The following is an 18,891-nucleotide window of genomic DNA, read 5'->3' as shown; positions in this document are numbered from 1 at the left end:
TTAATTATTTTTCTGTGGACAGTCAACGTTCAGTCGTGGGAAGAAACGGTCGTCGTTTATATGTGCATACAATCGCTTTTAATATCAGTGTTAATTCCAAGAAAATTGTAATAATAACAGAATAGGTAAGTAAATTATTTAAAAAAAATAATAATAGGTTTTTGTGAAAATTAAAATGTTTTTTTTTTTAAATATATTTTTAAAGAACTTAGAGAAAACGGTTTACAATTAAAAAACATATATTTTCATATTTGTTACTGCTTGAAATTAATCTTCCGTACTCATAGTTCTGATCACTAGAAAATCTCAGTCTTTGTTCATCCTTTAAAACAGGTCTATTGTCCTAAATTGAATTTTTTTTACTCGACTGACAAGGGGGTATAATTTTTTTACCCGACCGAAGATTTGTTTTATGTGGGTTTCTATGTATGTAAATTCCATTGCAATGGAACAGAGCTTAAAAAGTTTAGAAATACTTAAAAAAAAAGTTAAGGCTAGGTTATGTTATGCCAGATTTCAATGTAGTTGTTGACCCCCGAGTCATATATAGAAGAAACTATAATAATATACATATTAATTTGATTAAATACTAGTCTTCAACCGCGATTCCGTCTGCGCGGAACTAAAGAACAATTGAACAAGAAGCCTATGTGTTCTTCCAGACTATGTTCTATATCTGTGCCAAATTTCATCAAGATCTGTTCAGCCATTCCGGAGACACCATCAAACAAACATCCATCCGTACATCCATCCATCCAAACTTTCGCATTTATAATATTGGTAAGACTATAGCAAAATAAAGGCTACAAGAATCGAATGTCCGGTATTCCCATGGAAATTTTTGTATTAGCAAGGGCAACGATTAAATGATTGAATTGAAAAAAAAACCTGAATTTAAAACCAGTCTCAACGCCCCTTGATTTATAATACCTAACCATAAAAGTGACAAGTTGTAATTACCTACTTATATTTATTTTAAATTGAGGTTATTATTTACTTAGTTTTACTGTAAATAACTTTAATAATGTCATTAGCCTTGCAATCAGCTATAAATGCTTTACTGTGCACAATAAAATGGTTTTCTATACTAGAATCAAAGTCCCTATATACAATTTACGTGCAATTCCGTTTCACATAACCGCTACTAGATGTCACTATCATTTGTTCGCAGCGATTTTTCTAAAATAAAATTCTTATATTAGGTTTACAAAGATCAAATTGCATTAGTAATGTACGTACATTTTCAACGTAGCACGCTACAAAGAAATTGTGCAGAGGGTCTATCACGAATTATTGCGTCAAAGTTTCGAGAAGGTCTATGTAAAGTCATCGACATTTGTTTTGATCGCTTGGTGTACTCTACGTCCAGACGAACGGTAGGGTGCTAGAAATTTTAATACAAATTTTGTCGATTAGGTTACAAAACGATCTCACGAATATTCGTGATAGACCCTCTATATATCCATAATCTTTACATTTTATATAACCACTTCTTATTCTAAAAATCTGTTTCTGAACAGCAACTGACAGGAACTGGTTTCGGGTCCAAATCCTTTTTTTTTTAAGTAAATTTCGTAAACGTACGTCATGAAACCAGTTCCGGAAGGAATATTCCGATCATGTGATTAATTTTAAGCATTTATTGTTATTCGATTAAAAGGTATGGAAAGTAATGTCTGGGTATTTTTTAACCTTTATTTATCCGTAGGGCAAATTTCAAGCAAATTTTTTGTCTAGACATTTTAGTATATATATTAATAGTGAAGCGAAATCTCTGTACCCCATTTTAACAAAAGCGCAAAGAAAAGTTAATTTTGAGAAGTACATAAAGTGCCTTTGCATCAAAAATAAAAATGATTATGAATTGAGGGATATAAAACAAAATACGTTTCAGTCCAATTTTTTTAACTATGCACATCAAATTGTTGCTTGTTTAATAAGCTATGATCGAGTTTCGACCAATGAGTGACTACTAGTTTGAAAATAATTGAGAATCATACGTCTTATAACGAGAATATTGGGAGATATTTACCTTTGCTACGGCAATGAAAACCCACATTAATGACCACAACGCAATTAACTGTCAACACGTGGCGTGATTTACGTCACTACAATATCAAAATATACCTGTCGGGTTGTAATTACATTTGAAACTTATGACCCGTTTTTATCGTATGTTATTTATGTAAATTTCCATTCAAACAAAACAACTTAGACGTCTTATAAACCCTTTGACAATAGAGAAATGGACTATGCAAAAACCCACTGTTGTATTATATAAATTATGCCACTTTTACCGAGCCCCTGCCCTAACGCCGGCACTCATTACGTATATCATTTATCTATAGCCCTAATCACTGAGTTTATTAAAGGTCAAAGCTTGTAAACAAAAGCAAGGATAATAATTACCAAAAATGTGCAGGTACTTTAATTTCCTTATACAAAATATTCCTTGACCTTTAAGAGAGCTTACGATACTGTTGTTTTTGTTGATCAATTAATACGTAACTAGGTACTCTTTTTTAACGTTTAGTTCGTACTTGAAGTAGCAATCATTAAAATGGTCATTATAATTTAATGTTATCCGCAGACGTAATACCATTGAAAATAAATAAAAAATACATTTGATCTAATTAATAATTTTTAAGAATAATTCACATAAAAATCAAGTTCTCGTGCAAAAGACAATAAAAGACCTTTTGGTATTTATTAATTGTTTAGTACATGTTTAGTACTTCTAAACCTCAATTAGGACCAACCTAAATTACTCTGACTGACCCAATCTAAATTAGGACCAATTTAATATCACCTTTGTGAGAAAAAGATTTTCTCATCTGTAGCAGCAGAACCTATATTTAAAAAATTTGATCTATCGATACATATAAAAAATATGAATTCTCTGTATGTTATATCGACAAAAAATATATTTCACTGACATGTATTTGCCGCAGGCCGCGTTTGTTCCGGGTAATCTCCGAAACGGCTGCGACGTTTTTAATAGGACTTTTAAGGAAAGCTTTTTTTTGCGCTGAAAGTCGCGGTGGCCACAAGTACATATGAAATTGATTTAAATAATATAGATTCTAGTTTAACAGGTTCGATGTACGTGTATATAGTGACGGATACTTTTACATTTTAACATTAATAACATCGTACTAATATTATAAATGCGAATGTTTACATGGATGTTTGATAAAAGATATTTTCGGAACGGCTCAACGGATCTCGATGAAGTTTGGCACAGTTGTAGAACATATAGTCTGGAAGAACACATAAGCTACTAATTGTGTTTTTTTTTTCCACACGGACGGAGTCGCGGCCGACAGCTAGTTAATAACCATATTCAATAATATCCAATATATTAAAATATTTTATTATATCTGCATTTAAGTAACTTATGTATTATTTCGTAACTTTACCTTAAAACAGACTTCATGATGTTAAATGTAAATAAACTCCACGTTATTACTTCCAAACCAATTAAATTTGATCATTGGGAAATGTCTTTATGGATAGCTAAATGTATACCTATAAACATTTCCTTGTTCTGTGTAGTTAGTAACCTTCAGTGTTGAACTCGTTTGCATATTATAAAATAACACCAGAAGGACATTTGCATATTAGACAAAAAAATATTAAAATACAGAGTGAATATGAAACAAGCTTTGTAAGTTTGTTTATGTTCAAACGTTAAAAATGCGAATGTTTGGATATTTCTTAGAAGTTGTCGGCAACAGATCTCGCTGTAATTTAGCACAGATTGGAACGTAATCTGGAAGAACACATAGGCTACTAATTAAGTTTTTTTTTAATTCTACGCGGATTGAGTTGCGGGGAAAAGCTAGCGAGAACATAAAAAGTAGGCATGGCGGAATTTGGTTCCGGAAAATTATTTAACAACAAGACAATCCCAAACAGGCAGGAGAAACGACCTTCGAGAAAAGATTGTAGGTATTCAATTTTAAATCCGTTTACTTATCGATTTCCGTGATATTTTAATCGATTTATTTCATTTGCCACTGTCGTAACACTTGTAGCAAAACATATCGTTGTCCTTATTTTTTTCAACATGATGGAGAGTTTATTTTTAATTTACATAAGTGAGTAGCTGTAGAAACCCACAGTTATGACCGATATTTATATCAAAACAACTTTCTCGCTTACTCCATCTTTGTAAATACGAGTGATAAAAATCGAATCAAATTAAATATTGAAGCTACAATTATTCACTGGCCAGTTAAAACTACGACTTTTTCAACTATTTGAACCATAATATCTTCGAAGCTCGTGATAAAAAGTACGCAGTGATTTTTTTATAGGTAATTTTACGATCTACAATTCGTTCTAAGGTATTTTTTTTAAAATAAAAGTTACGATTTTGCCAAAAACACAAACAATCTTTCATATTGAATTTTTTCCAAATGCGCGATAGACGGGGACATCAGGGTACACATGTAATGGTGTTTCAAACATTCCTACCAATTTTCAGCTCTATACAAATTATTGAGCTTCATCCTTTAAATTCGCTTAAAGTAAGACACGTGTAATTAAATGTAATAGTTGTATAGTGTTTAACGATCAATAAACAGCAATTTCGCAGATACAGGGACATAGTCGGTTAAAGGTAGGTACGCATCTGCTAATGCGGATGTCTATGGCAGCGGTCGCTTCATTATTATGGCGAAATTAGGTGGGCGCTTGCTCTTTTACTAACGTATACTATACTGATGCCCGCAACCCGCGAAAAATAAAAAAATATATATCTAGTAATAAATATAGCCTATGTAACCCGGGGATAACGTAGCTTCCTAACAGTGAAAGAATTTTCAAATCGGTTAAGTAGTTTCCTTTTCAATGCAAACAATAAATCTTTCCTCTTTATAATTATAAGTATGTAAAAAACCGGTTACTTCTCTATTTTAGCAATACCAAGTGACCGATTATTCGTTTGCCACATTCTGGTATTAGCAATAATCTAATTAGTGAAGGAAAAACACCAAGGTGAACTACGCGGTCGCGACATAAAATACACTATAAGTATTGGGTTTGTAAGAGCAATCATATTTTATAATAAGTATACATAATAACCAATTATTTATAACCTCAAAACAATGTTTTAATGTAAAATAACGTCACACGATACGTCACTAGATAGATACAGAAACATTTTTTGTAAATCCAGTTTACAAAATTCTTTTACTCGCCTACACAACCCATAACGTTGGAAGTACCTTCCGGCCAAAGTCCCGTCAAAATCGTTCCAGACGTTCCGTAGATTACCCGGAACAAACGTGACCTGACATACTGACAGACAGGCAGAAATTTCAAAAATTAGTTTTTCTTTATTAGCACCGGACGAAATACTTGACGACCATATTTTTAAAGCACAAGGTCTAGTTAAATTGGTCATAATGTTATTTAAATTGTTAAATAAAATCCTTGGTAATAATTGTTTTTATAATTTAAATTGAGTAAAGTCACCTACCTTCAGTTTTAACTAAATACTCAATTGACACTCACTTTACTTGTGTAGGCAAAATTTTAACTTTCGGTTAAATTGTAGACTTTTGAGTTTTAACTTTACAGTTCGACTGTTTACTGAAAACTGAATGTGTGTCGAAAGCTTTAAACCAAGAGAGGTGCAGAGAACATGAGTAGCCATAAAAATGTAATACGATGATATTAGGCAATTTTATTTAATCTAATGAAATTATCTTTTAAGCTTTTATTATGTAACTAATCAAAATAAGGATAATTAAGAGTATATAATTGATACCATCGCATAAATCACATTATAATTTAGTCAAAAATACTTTGTAAATAATTCTTTTTTATTTCTCGTCTGGAAAAGTATTAAAGTTATACTTTGGTCGCCCGCGACTGCGTCAACGCAAGAGTCAAAATAAGCAATCCGTAGTAAAGTAGCATATAATATGCCCGCACATATTAACTACCAGTGAAAGTCTCGTCAAAATCGATCCGTCTGTTTCGGGGATTACCCGATACAAAATTGTGTCTTTGCGCGTTAGGTATAGCATCACTTACAGGAAATATGATTTTTATTCGATATTACATACAGACACTATTTTTTTAACTGTATAGATTAGAATAATACGTTATTACGAGTAATGCATGATGTTAGAAGTCGAGATAATCGTAAACACAAGTTGAATAAACATATTTAAATGAAAGCAAATATGGTCAAATGAGTTGTGAAAACTGGACGTGAGGTCATCTACTTGTACAGCACTAGCATACCTACCTTGTATCATGCGAACATTACTTATGTCACCGATCCATTGAGAACTTGGCCAGTTTATAAACGGACTATTCTTTAAACTTTCAATAAATTTGTTTTCATGTTTATAAACAGTCGTATTAACCGTAGAATTCCTTTACCGCGGCATTTGTATTAATACATTTTGTCATCCCTTTCTACTATAATTAAATATGTGTTTGTAACACGATAATAAAAAAAATCTTAAGAATGTCTTTGACAAAGAAATAATAATAGATTACTTACTTACTAAGATATGTACGTCAAATGATTCGTTTACTCCGCGATTTGCTGATAACTTATAAAATGCCTAGTCCATTTGTAAATTGACGAAGTTCGCAATCGGTTGATGACACACACATGTATCATCGGCACGTAATAAATAGATAGGTGGAAATGTCGTTCATACGCCGTACAATTGTTGAGGAAGATTATGTAGACGGACACTGGAGCTTTGTTTTAAGGAAATTTGTAACAATATGCATTAGGTGAAGTGGGAGCAATTCCGCGTTTCGTCTGATGAGTGTGGTGCCGGAGGCCTAATTTTAGTCCTCTTTCCCTTCCCACACTTTTCTCATTAGGAAAGGATGGGAAGGGGAAGTAGATTTGGTGGAAGAGGGGACGCATAGGAAGGGGAATTATCTTCTTTCACTGCGTCCCTTTCTCCGTTGATTAAAGGTAGGCAACACATTTGCATTTGGATGTCTATGGGCGACGGTCGCCTTTCTATTTCTGCGAATCAAGATGGCCGTTTGCTCGTTTGCCATCTTTTGATATAAAAAGGTACATGTAAAGTTAAAAAACCTTACAATGAATGGTTAGGAACAAAAAGTAAAATAAAAAAACGATTGAAATTTTTCTTTGTCCTCATTCAAAAAGGTTGAACTTACCAAAAATAAATTAACATATTTATGTGAGGATGAACGAGTACTTTACAACAAGAATTTTATTTGTGAAGTTTCAAAAAAAGAAGGCTTATAATTCAATTGCATTTTAGGTTTGTTACCTCAGATATTCGTCATTAACAAACCATTTTTTTTTATTTATTTAATATAATTTAAATTTCGCATTTATTATATATTACTAAGATAAACCTTATAGTGTGTCTATTGGCAATGACCACACACAATGGCAATGGCGTCCTCATTTATTATTACTGGCACACCGATTGTTCGAAGTTTTATTAGTCTGTGGATCGCATCGCAATAGGTCACTGTAGAAACATGTTTAATAGTTTTTTTTTTATGAAACAAGAAAATTATTATTTTTTTTTATAAAATTTGAGTTTCATCATCTGAATTTATATTCTCCTGTGAAATATTAAATTTAGTGCTCATTTGATGTATTGAAAAATTTGTAATAAAAATTAAAATTGACCGTTGGTTTCTGAGACCAAAATCTCTGTATAAAACATATCGTCATCCCTGTCATCCTGTCATCTTTGACAAAACTGAGATAACGATATGTTTTAAACGGGGATTTTGGTTTGAGAAACCTACGATCAAAGATCAATTAGTTTTATTAGCCGACTTCAAAAAGAAGGAGGTTATCAATTCGATTGTATTTTTTTTTTTATGTGTGTTACCGCGAAACTCCGCCCCTGGTGGTCCGATTTTGATAAAAAATATTTTAATCGAAAGGAAGTGCTTGCAGATGGGTCCCATTTTTTTTGTTTTTTTTTTTTAAATAACTAGAAGACTAGTAGATTTTGAATTTAGCTTCAAAATTTGTTGCGAAAATTAGGGACAATTTTGCTTTCAGCGCTTACGTAGGCTAAACTATAAGACCTACATAAAAATGATGTATGGACGAATTGTAGCTCTTTAAATGTCCTAAATAAAAGTCCGCGATAGCATATATCTATCTTTTATTGTTTTCTCACAATAACCATTTTTTTCTTCAGAAACATCAATTATTCTAGTTTGTACAAATCCGATAAATTTAAACAGACAACAATAGTTACTTAATTGCATTTTACTTTCCAGTATAATGAATAGCGGCTCTTTGGAAGACTCCTTACTAATGGGTACGTCGGTGACGCGTGAGAAAATGGAAAAATGGTCTGCGGCGCAGGCTAAGGGGGAGAAAATCGAGATTGACGTGTATGGAAAACCGACAGACCAACAGATAAAGGAGTTAGAAAATGTCAGGAACCTTAGCAAGGAGCTACAAAACAATTTACACGTAAGTTATTGCTTATAAAACAATGTAACCATCGATATATAATTCGGTAGATGCATGAGTTCATACAAAATCAAACGTAAAATGTGATAACAGCGTCGCTTACTACAGTCAAAACCGTTTATAGCGACATCGTTTAGAACAACATACCGGTTAAATTGACCAAAATCAAAGGTCCTGGCTGAATGTTATTACATATCTTTCCTATTAATACCTGTCACCGGTTGTTACAACTATCGGTTTTTACGACTCAATATGAGTAGTCCCTTCGATGTCGTTATAACAGATTTTGACTGTAGTCTCTACCTATATTGTCATTTGAAATAGTCCTAATGTTATGCTAATTCACGTTTTCGGCATCCCAAAGTAAGAAAGTGTTATTTGTTATTCTTTTCTATCATTAAACCTTGAAGGAATGAAGAATTGTTTAAACGTGGGCAATATTTAGTTATAAAAGTTAAGGTTTCAACTGCGCATTCGGCATTTGCATTGAGTTTGTAAGGAAAACTTGAAATTGAAGTCTCTGTTTTAATGCGAAAAACACCTTTTTCCTTAATCTGTAGGAATTTTATATTAATTTTAAGGTGAATACAATATAATACTGATTCATTTATTGCGAAAAAGCAATAATTAAGTCTCACTTCCTCTTTTACGTTGAGGAAATATTTTTTGCAAAACCTTGAAGAAACCTCGAGGTTGCACGCAATAAGTATAATTAAAAATATAATTGACATGACAAAGGTTCACTTATTAAGTGAAACAAGATCATTTTTTCGAACAGAGTCGAACAAGATAAATAAATAAAGCAGTCGTATTCTTGTTATTAATGTCTAAAGCACTGTACTTTCTTCTATTATTTTAATATGGGTATTGAAAAATTTGGACGTATTGATATTGTACGAATGAAGAAAGAAAAGTTAGAGATAGATTTTGCTTCTATAGTTTAATGGTTAAGGAGAATATAAAGCGGGCATAATAATTATTCCTTCAGAAAAACACACGCAAAAAACAATAACAAACACGCTAGCAACGCGGAAAAAATGTTTTTATTACTTTGGATAATTGTGAACACAAAAAAGTTCAATGGCCTACAAAAATAATGTTTTGTTTATTTTATGTACATTCACAAAAATTTAACACAATAACAGATTAGATTAGATCATATAGATTAGATTAGATTAGAGTAGATTACATTGATATCATAACATTTTTAAGCCCAATAATGAAATATATGTAACTAAATATAGCTAATGTATACAGGATTTGGAAAATTCAGTTCGCAACGCTGCCGTGGACAATGAAGCCATGACTCCTAGTGCTCCGATACTAAACTATTCCGAGGATCATGAGTTTGTTTCCGCCAACAAACTGGACGATTACTACGCAGAGGAAGACAGAGCGGACGCGTTAGAAGAAGAGAAGAGGAAACTAACTAAGGGTAAAGCGGCGATGACCGATATACAAAACTTTTATAAAGATCAGTGTGTGTTTTTGACTGGTGGTACTGGATTTTTGGGCAAAGGTGAGTTTGCTTCGTTTTGCTTTTACTATTTCTACGCCTATATTTCATAAGATAAATAAACATTTTGAATAATTATTCATATAAGTACTGACTTGTTTAAAATTATGTTTTTTTTTTTGGCTAGTTGATTTGGCTGATCACGATAAAAGTATTATTAAAAAAATATCTAAATATGCCGTTAAGTACAACCTGAATCAATTAGTACAGCTTTAACCAATCTGTGATATTTCAAATTTTGTTTTTACTGTTTAATTGCTTTAACCTAATAAAGGAAGTCTTGAGGTTGAAAAAAACAAACACACGATATTTTATATAGGGTGTGGTAAACGTAGACTTAAGTTAATATTTTTTGATTAATTGTTTTTATACATTTTATTTAATTACGGAATAAATCTGATGATTTTGTGGGACCTCCTTAGGTGCTAAGACACGGATCCGCGTTGCTTGCGTGTTTGTTATTGTTTTTTTGTGTGTGTTTGCTATAAGTTGTGGGTTTGATTTTTAGCTGTAATACTTGCAGTTACTGGAATTTTTGCAGTTTTATGTACTGTGTGTGTTTGTATTTGAACTGTTCTTTTACTTTGCATTTCATCGACCTCAAACATCAACCTTGCAAGTTAAACTTGTTTTAAATTCTTCAAAAGAAACATGATACTGCTCTACGTTTACATTTCCCGTTTTAAGTCTTGTTTGAGTTTGCCTTATTTTAAATATTATACGTAAGCGAGCTTGTTACTTTTTATAAAGTAAGTTACATGAATTGCTTACTTATATTATCGTGGATTTCCACTCACGAAACACTTGTTCATAAAAGAGATAAAAAACAGAAACAAGAACAAGAAAGATAGAGATAACGATATGCTTTTTGTACAGTTGTTTCGTCAGTGTAAACCCAGAGGTATACAAATTTGCATGTTTTTATACGTGGTGTTGTAAATGGTGTTCTTTATGTTTGTGTGTGTGTTTTTTTTTGCGCTTCGGAGTCGGAATTATGGTAAGTACGATATTTTATTAATTCATACATTGCTTGTATAAAAAATATACATTTTAAGTCCCGTTTTCCTTACTCCTTAAATCGGTTACAATCAATCTCATCTCCCTTTTTAAGTTTAGCATTAAGGGCAGGGGCAGCTGTCACTCGAGATTATATATAAAATAGATAATCTACTTCGAAATACTAAGATGCCTATAACTGATAAGCGAGATTAACTGATAAGCGTACCTTTTGTATTAAAATATTCACTTCTAGCTTCCACCTCCCCCCTTCCTCGACCATCGTCCATAGTAGAACCGTCACCAGAGTCCTCATAAAGTTTCCTGATTAATTCAACCTATTTTTATAATAGACGTTAAAGCATTTCAATTATTATCAATCCTTGTAAATATTGGAATTTGTTATAAATATTTACATTTGTATTTATAAATCATGAATAAAATTAAAAAATCACCACCATTTTAGGTATGTAACTATTGAATACTATACCACTACTAGTTTATTGACGATATTTTTCTTAAATCTCTTTAATGCTTTAGATATTGAATAGCCTTAATTTATTCGGTATCTGTATTTGGTATCTTTAGAAGATGAAATAAAATTTTCATATTATGTTAGTGCAGTGCCGGAGTTAAGATAGGGCGCGGATGGGCTGGGCTCAGGACGCTGCGCTAAAAGTTGCGCTTTACAATTGCGTTGGTTTGTGAATTACAAAAAAAAGTGACTGCCGAAGAAATCTTGCCCAAGGCGCTAATAGAGTTAAAACCATTACTATGTAAACGAGATTGAGTGACCATGTCCTAATCCTCTTTGTTCCATATTCCTTCCCTTTCCTTGTTTTTCGATTTGCCGTTCGTTAGTATGTTGTTAAGACTACCACTGTAGTGCAAAGTCGCTACAATGCAAAAACTTATTTGAAGATTCTATGCTCATCTTTTAAAAGCTACGAAAAAAATATTTAATCAAATCTAAATATGCTCGTGTAATGACGTTTTAATTTTTTTTCAGATGGTAGAATGAGTCTAAAAGCCAGTCGCGTCGTCGAGAAGGTGCTCCTTTAATAATGTTTTTAATAAATGTAATATTCGATCCGTGTTAACTATGTAACATAATAACAGAGTATAATAAATTATTTATATACCGATTGACTTGTTTTTATCCTCTGCTGCATTATTAGCTGTTATAAAGTCGGCCGTACCACGACCAGTTTAAATGCCCGATACTTACCGATTAAAGAAGTCCGTGTATATCGGCACTAAGCGATTTGTGCCAAGAAATAGTTTTCGCCATTCGTAATTATAAAACACTACTAAGTGATAAGTACTTATCCTAAGCTAGGTGCTAGATAACAAATTAATTAATCGAAATTAACGTGCACTACTTTATTAAGTAGGTAAACCTGGTGCCTACCTCTAAGTACCTCCCTGTTAGAGTTTTTTTTAATATTACCAGTATAATTATATAGCCTTTTTTATAAACAAAGTTACAAAAGTTTTTTTAGTTAATAAACTTGAACAATTAATGGAACAAAAACATAAGTGATGAATAAAATTTAATTTGATTTGGGACCACTTTTTTATTGCGTTTGAATTATCTTTCATTATTTTTTTTGGAGACCGAGGAAACTAATTTTGTGTTATTAGTTGTAAACTTTTATACATCAAAGAGATGTGTTACAATAATACTTAAATTTCAAGTTTAGTAAATAAAGAGTATACCGAAAGTTAAGCTAGTAAGTAGACGAAAAAGTTTGCACGTTTTGAAAGTAGTCATTTGGTCTGAAAGTGGGTAAAGAACTTAGAAATCGCTATTAATTTCTGACTCGTAAGAAAATAACCCCCGTCAGTCGAATCTCTACAATAATTAAGGGTTTTAGCTCTACTAGGTTAACAGGATTATGTGAGATTACACAGTCTCACAGCGAGACATTCGTAGATCTGTGTTGCCCCTTTCATTCCGATGCCCTGGGCAGTTACCCAAACGCCCTACTTGTTACCAAATTTTGATGAGTAACTTTGATTAAAAAAAAAAGTTTATTGAGATCCTAATTATCTAACATTGCAAGTTGTGGTTATCCTTAATTGAGATTACATTTATCAATAACTTTTTTGTAATGTCTTAATGTAATTTTGTGGAAAACCCTGAATAAATAAATGAATAAAGTAACTTAAAGTATTGTAATTAAGACAAAACTGCTGACGTTATATGACTAAATGTGAATATTATTTAAATGAATTAAATGTTCTATTTAATTTAAACTTATTTCTTGAAGGTGCGGACTTAATTTTTTATTTATTTTCCCAAAACATAGCAAATGTGTTATTCATAAAATGTATTGTTTTATCTGTAGAGACAACGGGTTCCGTGGTGTAGTGGTTATCACATCTGCTTTACACGCAGAAGGCCGCCAGTTCGATCCTGGCCGGAATCATATCTTTTTATTCGACCAAAATTTTTTAAACATCATGTTCTTTATTTTTGTATCTTACTTCTAAGAAATCTAAACACGAAAATTCGGATGGATGGATGGATGTATGTTTGTTGTCACGTAAGTTTAGAACGGTTGAACTGATCTGGATCATATTTGAAACTAGCTTTTACCCGCGACTTCGTCAGCGCGGAATGAAAAAAATGCACACAAGATAAAAAAGTTCCTATATCCGTCTCCTACTTCTAAGCTACCTCCCCATCAATTTTCAGCTAATTCAGTTCGACCGATCTTGAATTATAAATAGTGTAACTAACACGACTTTCTTTTATATATATAAGATATAGATAGAATCGACATAGTTTACAGCCTTTAATAATGTATAGGCTAGTGTACTTATCATGCTGAAAACTACTAAAAGCATATTCAGACGCATCCATAGTTCTGGCAATAATTTGTTTGTTACAGTTTTAATAGAAAAATTGCTACGTTCATGTAAAGATGTAGAGACAATTTATGTATTGATTAGAGCGAAAAAGGGCAAAGATGCTGTAACTCGTCTACATACCCTTCTCGACGATTTTGTGAGTATTAAATAAATGGAACATTTTTATACTTGCCAATAGATGGCGTGATAATACACGTGTAATTAATGAATTGTTTATTTTAAAAAATGTTAATATCCTATGTATTATTAAATTTCATATTTTAATACATTTGGTAAAATTAATAGTTTGGTGTCAATCTATAAACATAAATCTTTTCGACAGTAGATGGCGCGATCAGTATCTCGTTGAACTTAAAGCATCGTTTCCTTTATTTTAGCTATTTCAACGTGCTCATGAAGAAAATCCGAAAGGTATACATAAATTGGTCCCAATCGTTGGTGACATGGAACTACCCGGTCTTGGACTTTCTGATGAAGATAGAAAGACGCTTACTACCAAGGTAAATTAGAAGAAAAAGCTAGTCAGAATTTTATAAGCAACTGTCTTAATAAACTCGATTAAACGACAAGAGTTTCATATTACTGTTTAAATTTTACAGGTTTCTATAATAATAAATTCGGCAGCCACCGTAAAGTTTGACGAAAAACTGTCGATATCCACCGGTATCAACGTCAGAGGTACTAAGGAAGTACTCAAACTCGGTAAAGAATGTCGGAACCTAAAGGCGATTACACATGTGTCGACTGCTTTCTCCAACACATACCTCAAACATATAGAGGAAAAGTGAGTTAATATAAGCTTTATAAAAAATCTTTCCTCCAGATGATTATTTATTTTTCAAGAATTGGTTTATACATTTTTATTAATTAAATATAAACGTTCCAGGTTCTATGACCCTCCAATGTCGGTAGAGGCGTTAGAAGCCGTATCTCAATTGGACGAAGGATTAATAGAAAAAATTTTACCGACGTAAGATCATCATTATTATTTACAGTTACTGAACAATAGTGCATTTGACCGGTAAAATACCACAAACAGAAGACAGGCGCAAAGTAGAATTTCGAAGATAGAATTATTCTGCCTTTTGATCCAATGTTGTGACCAAATTACAGTCTTCTCATACTGGCAGCCCTAAAACTTGCTCTGTAAACCGTCTTAGTCGAACAAAACAAAAAGATGTTGCCCATCTAGTTGTAAATACTAAAATTATTATCTTATTAAATAAAATATGGATTTGTTTCAGACTCCTAGGCAAATATCCAAATACGTATTGTTTTACGAAGGCAATAGCTGAGGAAGCGGTACGAAAATACGGAGAGGGAATGCCGATATGCATTGTCCGACCATCTATAAGTAAGTTAGTTCATGCAGCAATTATAGTTCTCACAGTCACTGGTCCTAACGAATAGAGTTAGTCTGACGAGTACAATATCGTGATAATGTCATGCAGAGAGATGAAGTTGAACAAGATAGTAATGAGATTGAATGTGCCAATGCTATAGGAATACCGAAGAAATTATGGATAGATTCTATGAAGGGGGATAGTAATAAGGGAATGAATAGAGATAACGGCAGACAGAGATGTATGGCATATTTGATGTTGATGACAGTTGATTTCCATTTACAGTTATATCAACGTACGAAGAACCAGTACGTGGCTGGACGGATAGCATATATGGACCGACAGGTCTTATTATTGGGATTGGTACTGGGGTAAGTAATAAGGTTTCTGTATCACAAGGTGTTTACCTTGCTGATATGTATTTTCTTCCTTTTCGTACGCTTTGAGAAAACAGAGATGACGACATGTTTCAGGTCCTACGTACAATGTATATAGACAAGAATAAAGTAGCGGATATGGTGCCCGTTGATATGGCCGTCAACGCCATACTGGCCTCTGCTTGCAACACAGCTAAACATTTTAAAGAAAAGTAAGCTACAAATTGTTTTTTAATAAATACATCAACAATACTAGTAGTAACAACTAGCATCTGTAAATAAGTACCTACGTTAGTTTGACCATATATTAAAATTTGACTGGACTGGCTCCAGATATCATAAACCACATGTTTCCTAGCGCCCGAAACCGTGTGTACCTACGATTTCGGGCACTGCCCTCATTTGGGTAATGTAAGAAAGAATTAAAACTAACTATCAAACTATATAAATTACCTGAAACAAAAAATAAACCACACTAATTTATGAAATGTAATTATGTTTCAGTCAAACTTCTGACATACCAATTTATAACTTCGTATCAGGAGCACAGAATCCATTAAAATGGAAAACTTTTATAGATCTGAACATGAAACATGGGCTGGACAAACCGACTATGAAAGCTGTTTGGTAAGAAATAACAAGAAATGACTCTTTCCCAACGTACAATTAGGGCTTATTTTTTGTTAAATGTCATAAATTTGTTAAATTGTAGAAGCGGGTAATAATCCAAGGACGAATTCTAAACTCGACGAAATTGTTAAAAACTATAACAAATGTCTTTCTCTCATTATTAAAATTTCTAGTTATAAATGAAATAAAATTAATATAATGAATGAATATAAAATCTGTTTTCACTTACATATAATTTCAGGTACTACGGACTGAATCTCACAAGTAATTACTACATGTTTCTTTTCTACAATTTCTTCTTGCATTATCTTCCGGCGCTGTTTTTGGACTTATACAGTCTTTTCACATGTCGGCGGAGAGTGTAAGCTTACTATATTTTACCTTATATCTAACTAGCTGTCGCTCGCGACTCCGTTCGTACGGAATAAAATGTTCTACATCCATGCCAAATGTTATCGAAATCCGTTCAGCCGTTCTGGAGATACCTTCATCCACCCATATATCCACCCATCCATCTAGCTAACCTTTTGCATTAATTATATTATACTAAGGAATAACATAGCAAGATTAGTAAGATGTTTAGCCTATTGACTCCGTGGCGGCAAAAGGGACTGACATAACAAGTTAATAACCTGAAAATGACAAATAATTACTATTACTGTTATTTAGAGAGTACAATGAACACATTGATATATGTTTATTTAGAGATCATCACTGTTCACTTGGTGACCCAATTCCCTAACAAAACAATACTATACTTGCCTTAAAAGACGATTAGCTTCCATTAATCTTATTTTAAATTGATTGACCGTTATTTTTTTAAAGTATTCTAAAATAGATATTTTGTTTAATAAAACTAAAAATGTCTATTGCAGAATGTTAAAATTGTACCAGAGAGTGATGAAGATGGCCAACATACTGTTCTACTTCTCAATGCAAGACTGGCGCTTCAGTGACGACAACGTACGAGACATGTGGCGTTCTCTCTCTCCCTCTGATAGAGTCGTCTTCCCCTTCAGCATGGCGGACATGTCTTGGGATTACATGACAGAGACGTTTTTACTAGGTCAGTATTCTTGACTGAGGGGCGCTCATTCATAGTTTTGTGCAATCGGCGTATGGTCGAAATTTTTAACGTCAGCCGAAGTTTAATTAAATTCAAATTTCTAAAATTCAATATAACCTAATATTATTGTTTCAGGACTTCGAGTTTATCTAGTAAAGGACGACGTCTCAACTTTACCTGAAGCGAGGAAAAGGTGGAACAGGTAATTATTTCTTAATAGTAACAAAATATGCGGAGATTAGATAGATTTTTTTCGATTAAACAGTTTGCATGCAATAATTTTCTCAATCCGGTAAGCGTTGCAATGCAATGAAAAGTAAAATAAAAATTGCCTGTGAAAGTATAAATTTTTAGTATGCCGTAGCCAATGCAGGGTATATTTTTTTCATAGAGTGAAACACAAATTTTGTCTATTTGTTTCTCGGTTTAGTACTTTTATATTTGTAGTATTTTTTTGTTTTCTTATTAATATTATAAATCGTTTTATATTTGTTGCAGGTTATACTACATGCATCAGCTTTTGAAACTGGGCACACTATGCCTGGTTCTCTATTTAGGGTATTTATTAGTAAGACTTTTCTTTTAGCTTATTAAAATAAATATTGTGGTTCTGTATTTAGTCTAAATAGTAAATATAATATAAGAAATATCACGAGGGATGGACTTTTCTGGCTTTGTAAATGGGTCAAGTCTAGATTAAAGTACAATCTTATTCGCGAAAATAATTATAATTATAATTTTTGATTATTAAGATTTAAGGAATTGGTGTAAAGTTCGATATTTTCTTTATTTTGTCAAAGCAAGGCATTGATATACAACCTAAAGATAGAATGTTTAAACTTGTTTGACGTCTTATCGAGAGTCGCTTTTCGAAACGTAATTTTGTATTATTGTAAATGACAACACTGAGGAAATTTACCCCAAGGAAAGATCTCTGGAGGCCCTTAATTCGCCTCACTTTTATGTTCTGGAGTAGGTATATATGCCAAAAAAATAAATACAGAAATTAATAATTAGTCAACCATAGTAGCATATTATAACTATTATAAGAAAAAATATTTTGCCAACATAATATTATGTAAGTTGTATTTTACCACCTACCTCAAATTTCGACTTTCTACTTTTTTGAAGTGAAACATTAAGGGAAATATGAGTGAAATTAATTATCTCGCTAAGCTAAAATGTACTATTATTCCAATCAAAAAGAATATAAGGACGTATCAAGAACTAGTTTTTATTTGGACGTCGATAAAAATGCCTTTATTTGTTTTAATTAATTGCTGAGTTGTGATGAACTCCCGGCTCCAAAGTAGGGTTGGCGACAGGCTGGTGGCTGGCCGTAAGAAATTCAGCCAAGATATGGTTTATAAAAGGCTGTGCGCCCACCCCACATGAACGGGAAAGGCCAAGGACATGAAGACAAGATGAACTTCAAGGAGATTAGACCCACAAAAATGTTAAAGAATTATATTTACTAATATTTACTCCAACCAGGTATTGAAAATATTTGGTGTAGGGTTATGTTGATTACTGACAACCCATAAAATGGAAACTGGAATAAAATATAAACATTACACATATAGTGTAAGTGAATATTCTTTTATTAGGGAAAACGTTGAGATTTC

The 18,891-nt window shown here is 32.5% G+C and overlaps 1 protein-coding gene and 1 non-coding gene across 2 annotated transcripts; both read left to right on the top strand.

Moving 5' to 3' along the window:
* On the top strand, nt 1–18,865 carry LOC106708346 (fatty acyl-CoA reductase wat). Its single transcript, XM_014499834.2, has 15 exons — nt 1–125; nt 8,263–8,461; nt 9,719–9,980; nt 13,871–13,986; nt 14,228–14,350; nt 14,450–14,634; nt 14,737–14,820; nt 15,095–15,204; nt 15,479–15,564; nt 15,667–15,782; nt 16,075–16,197; nt 16,442–16,561; nt 17,076–17,266; nt 17,402–17,468; nt 17,765–18,865. Exons 2-15 carry the CDS (start codon nt 8,267–8,269, stop codon nt 17,850–17,852), a joined length of 1,866 nt encoding a protein of 621 aa, XP_014355320.2. The 5' UTR covers nt 1–125; nt 8,263–8,266; the 3' UTR covers nt 17,853–18,865.
* On the top strand, nt 13,333–13,405 carry Trnav-uac. Its single transcript has one exon. It is a non-coding gene; the product is annotated as a tRNA-Val (tRNA).
* Nucleotides 18,866–18,891: the final 26 nt, after the last annotated feature.

The sequence above is a fragment of the Papilio machaon genome, chromosome 19 (genome assembly GCF_912999745.1).
Source record: "Papilio machaon chromosome 19, ilPapMach1.1, whole genome shotgun sequence".
NCBI lineage: Eukaryota > Metazoa > Arthropoda > Insecta > Lepidoptera > Papilionidae > Papilio > Papilio machaon.
The sequence above is the reverse complement of the archived record's forward strand: the minus strand, read 5'-3'. Positions and strand labels throughout refer to the sequence as shown.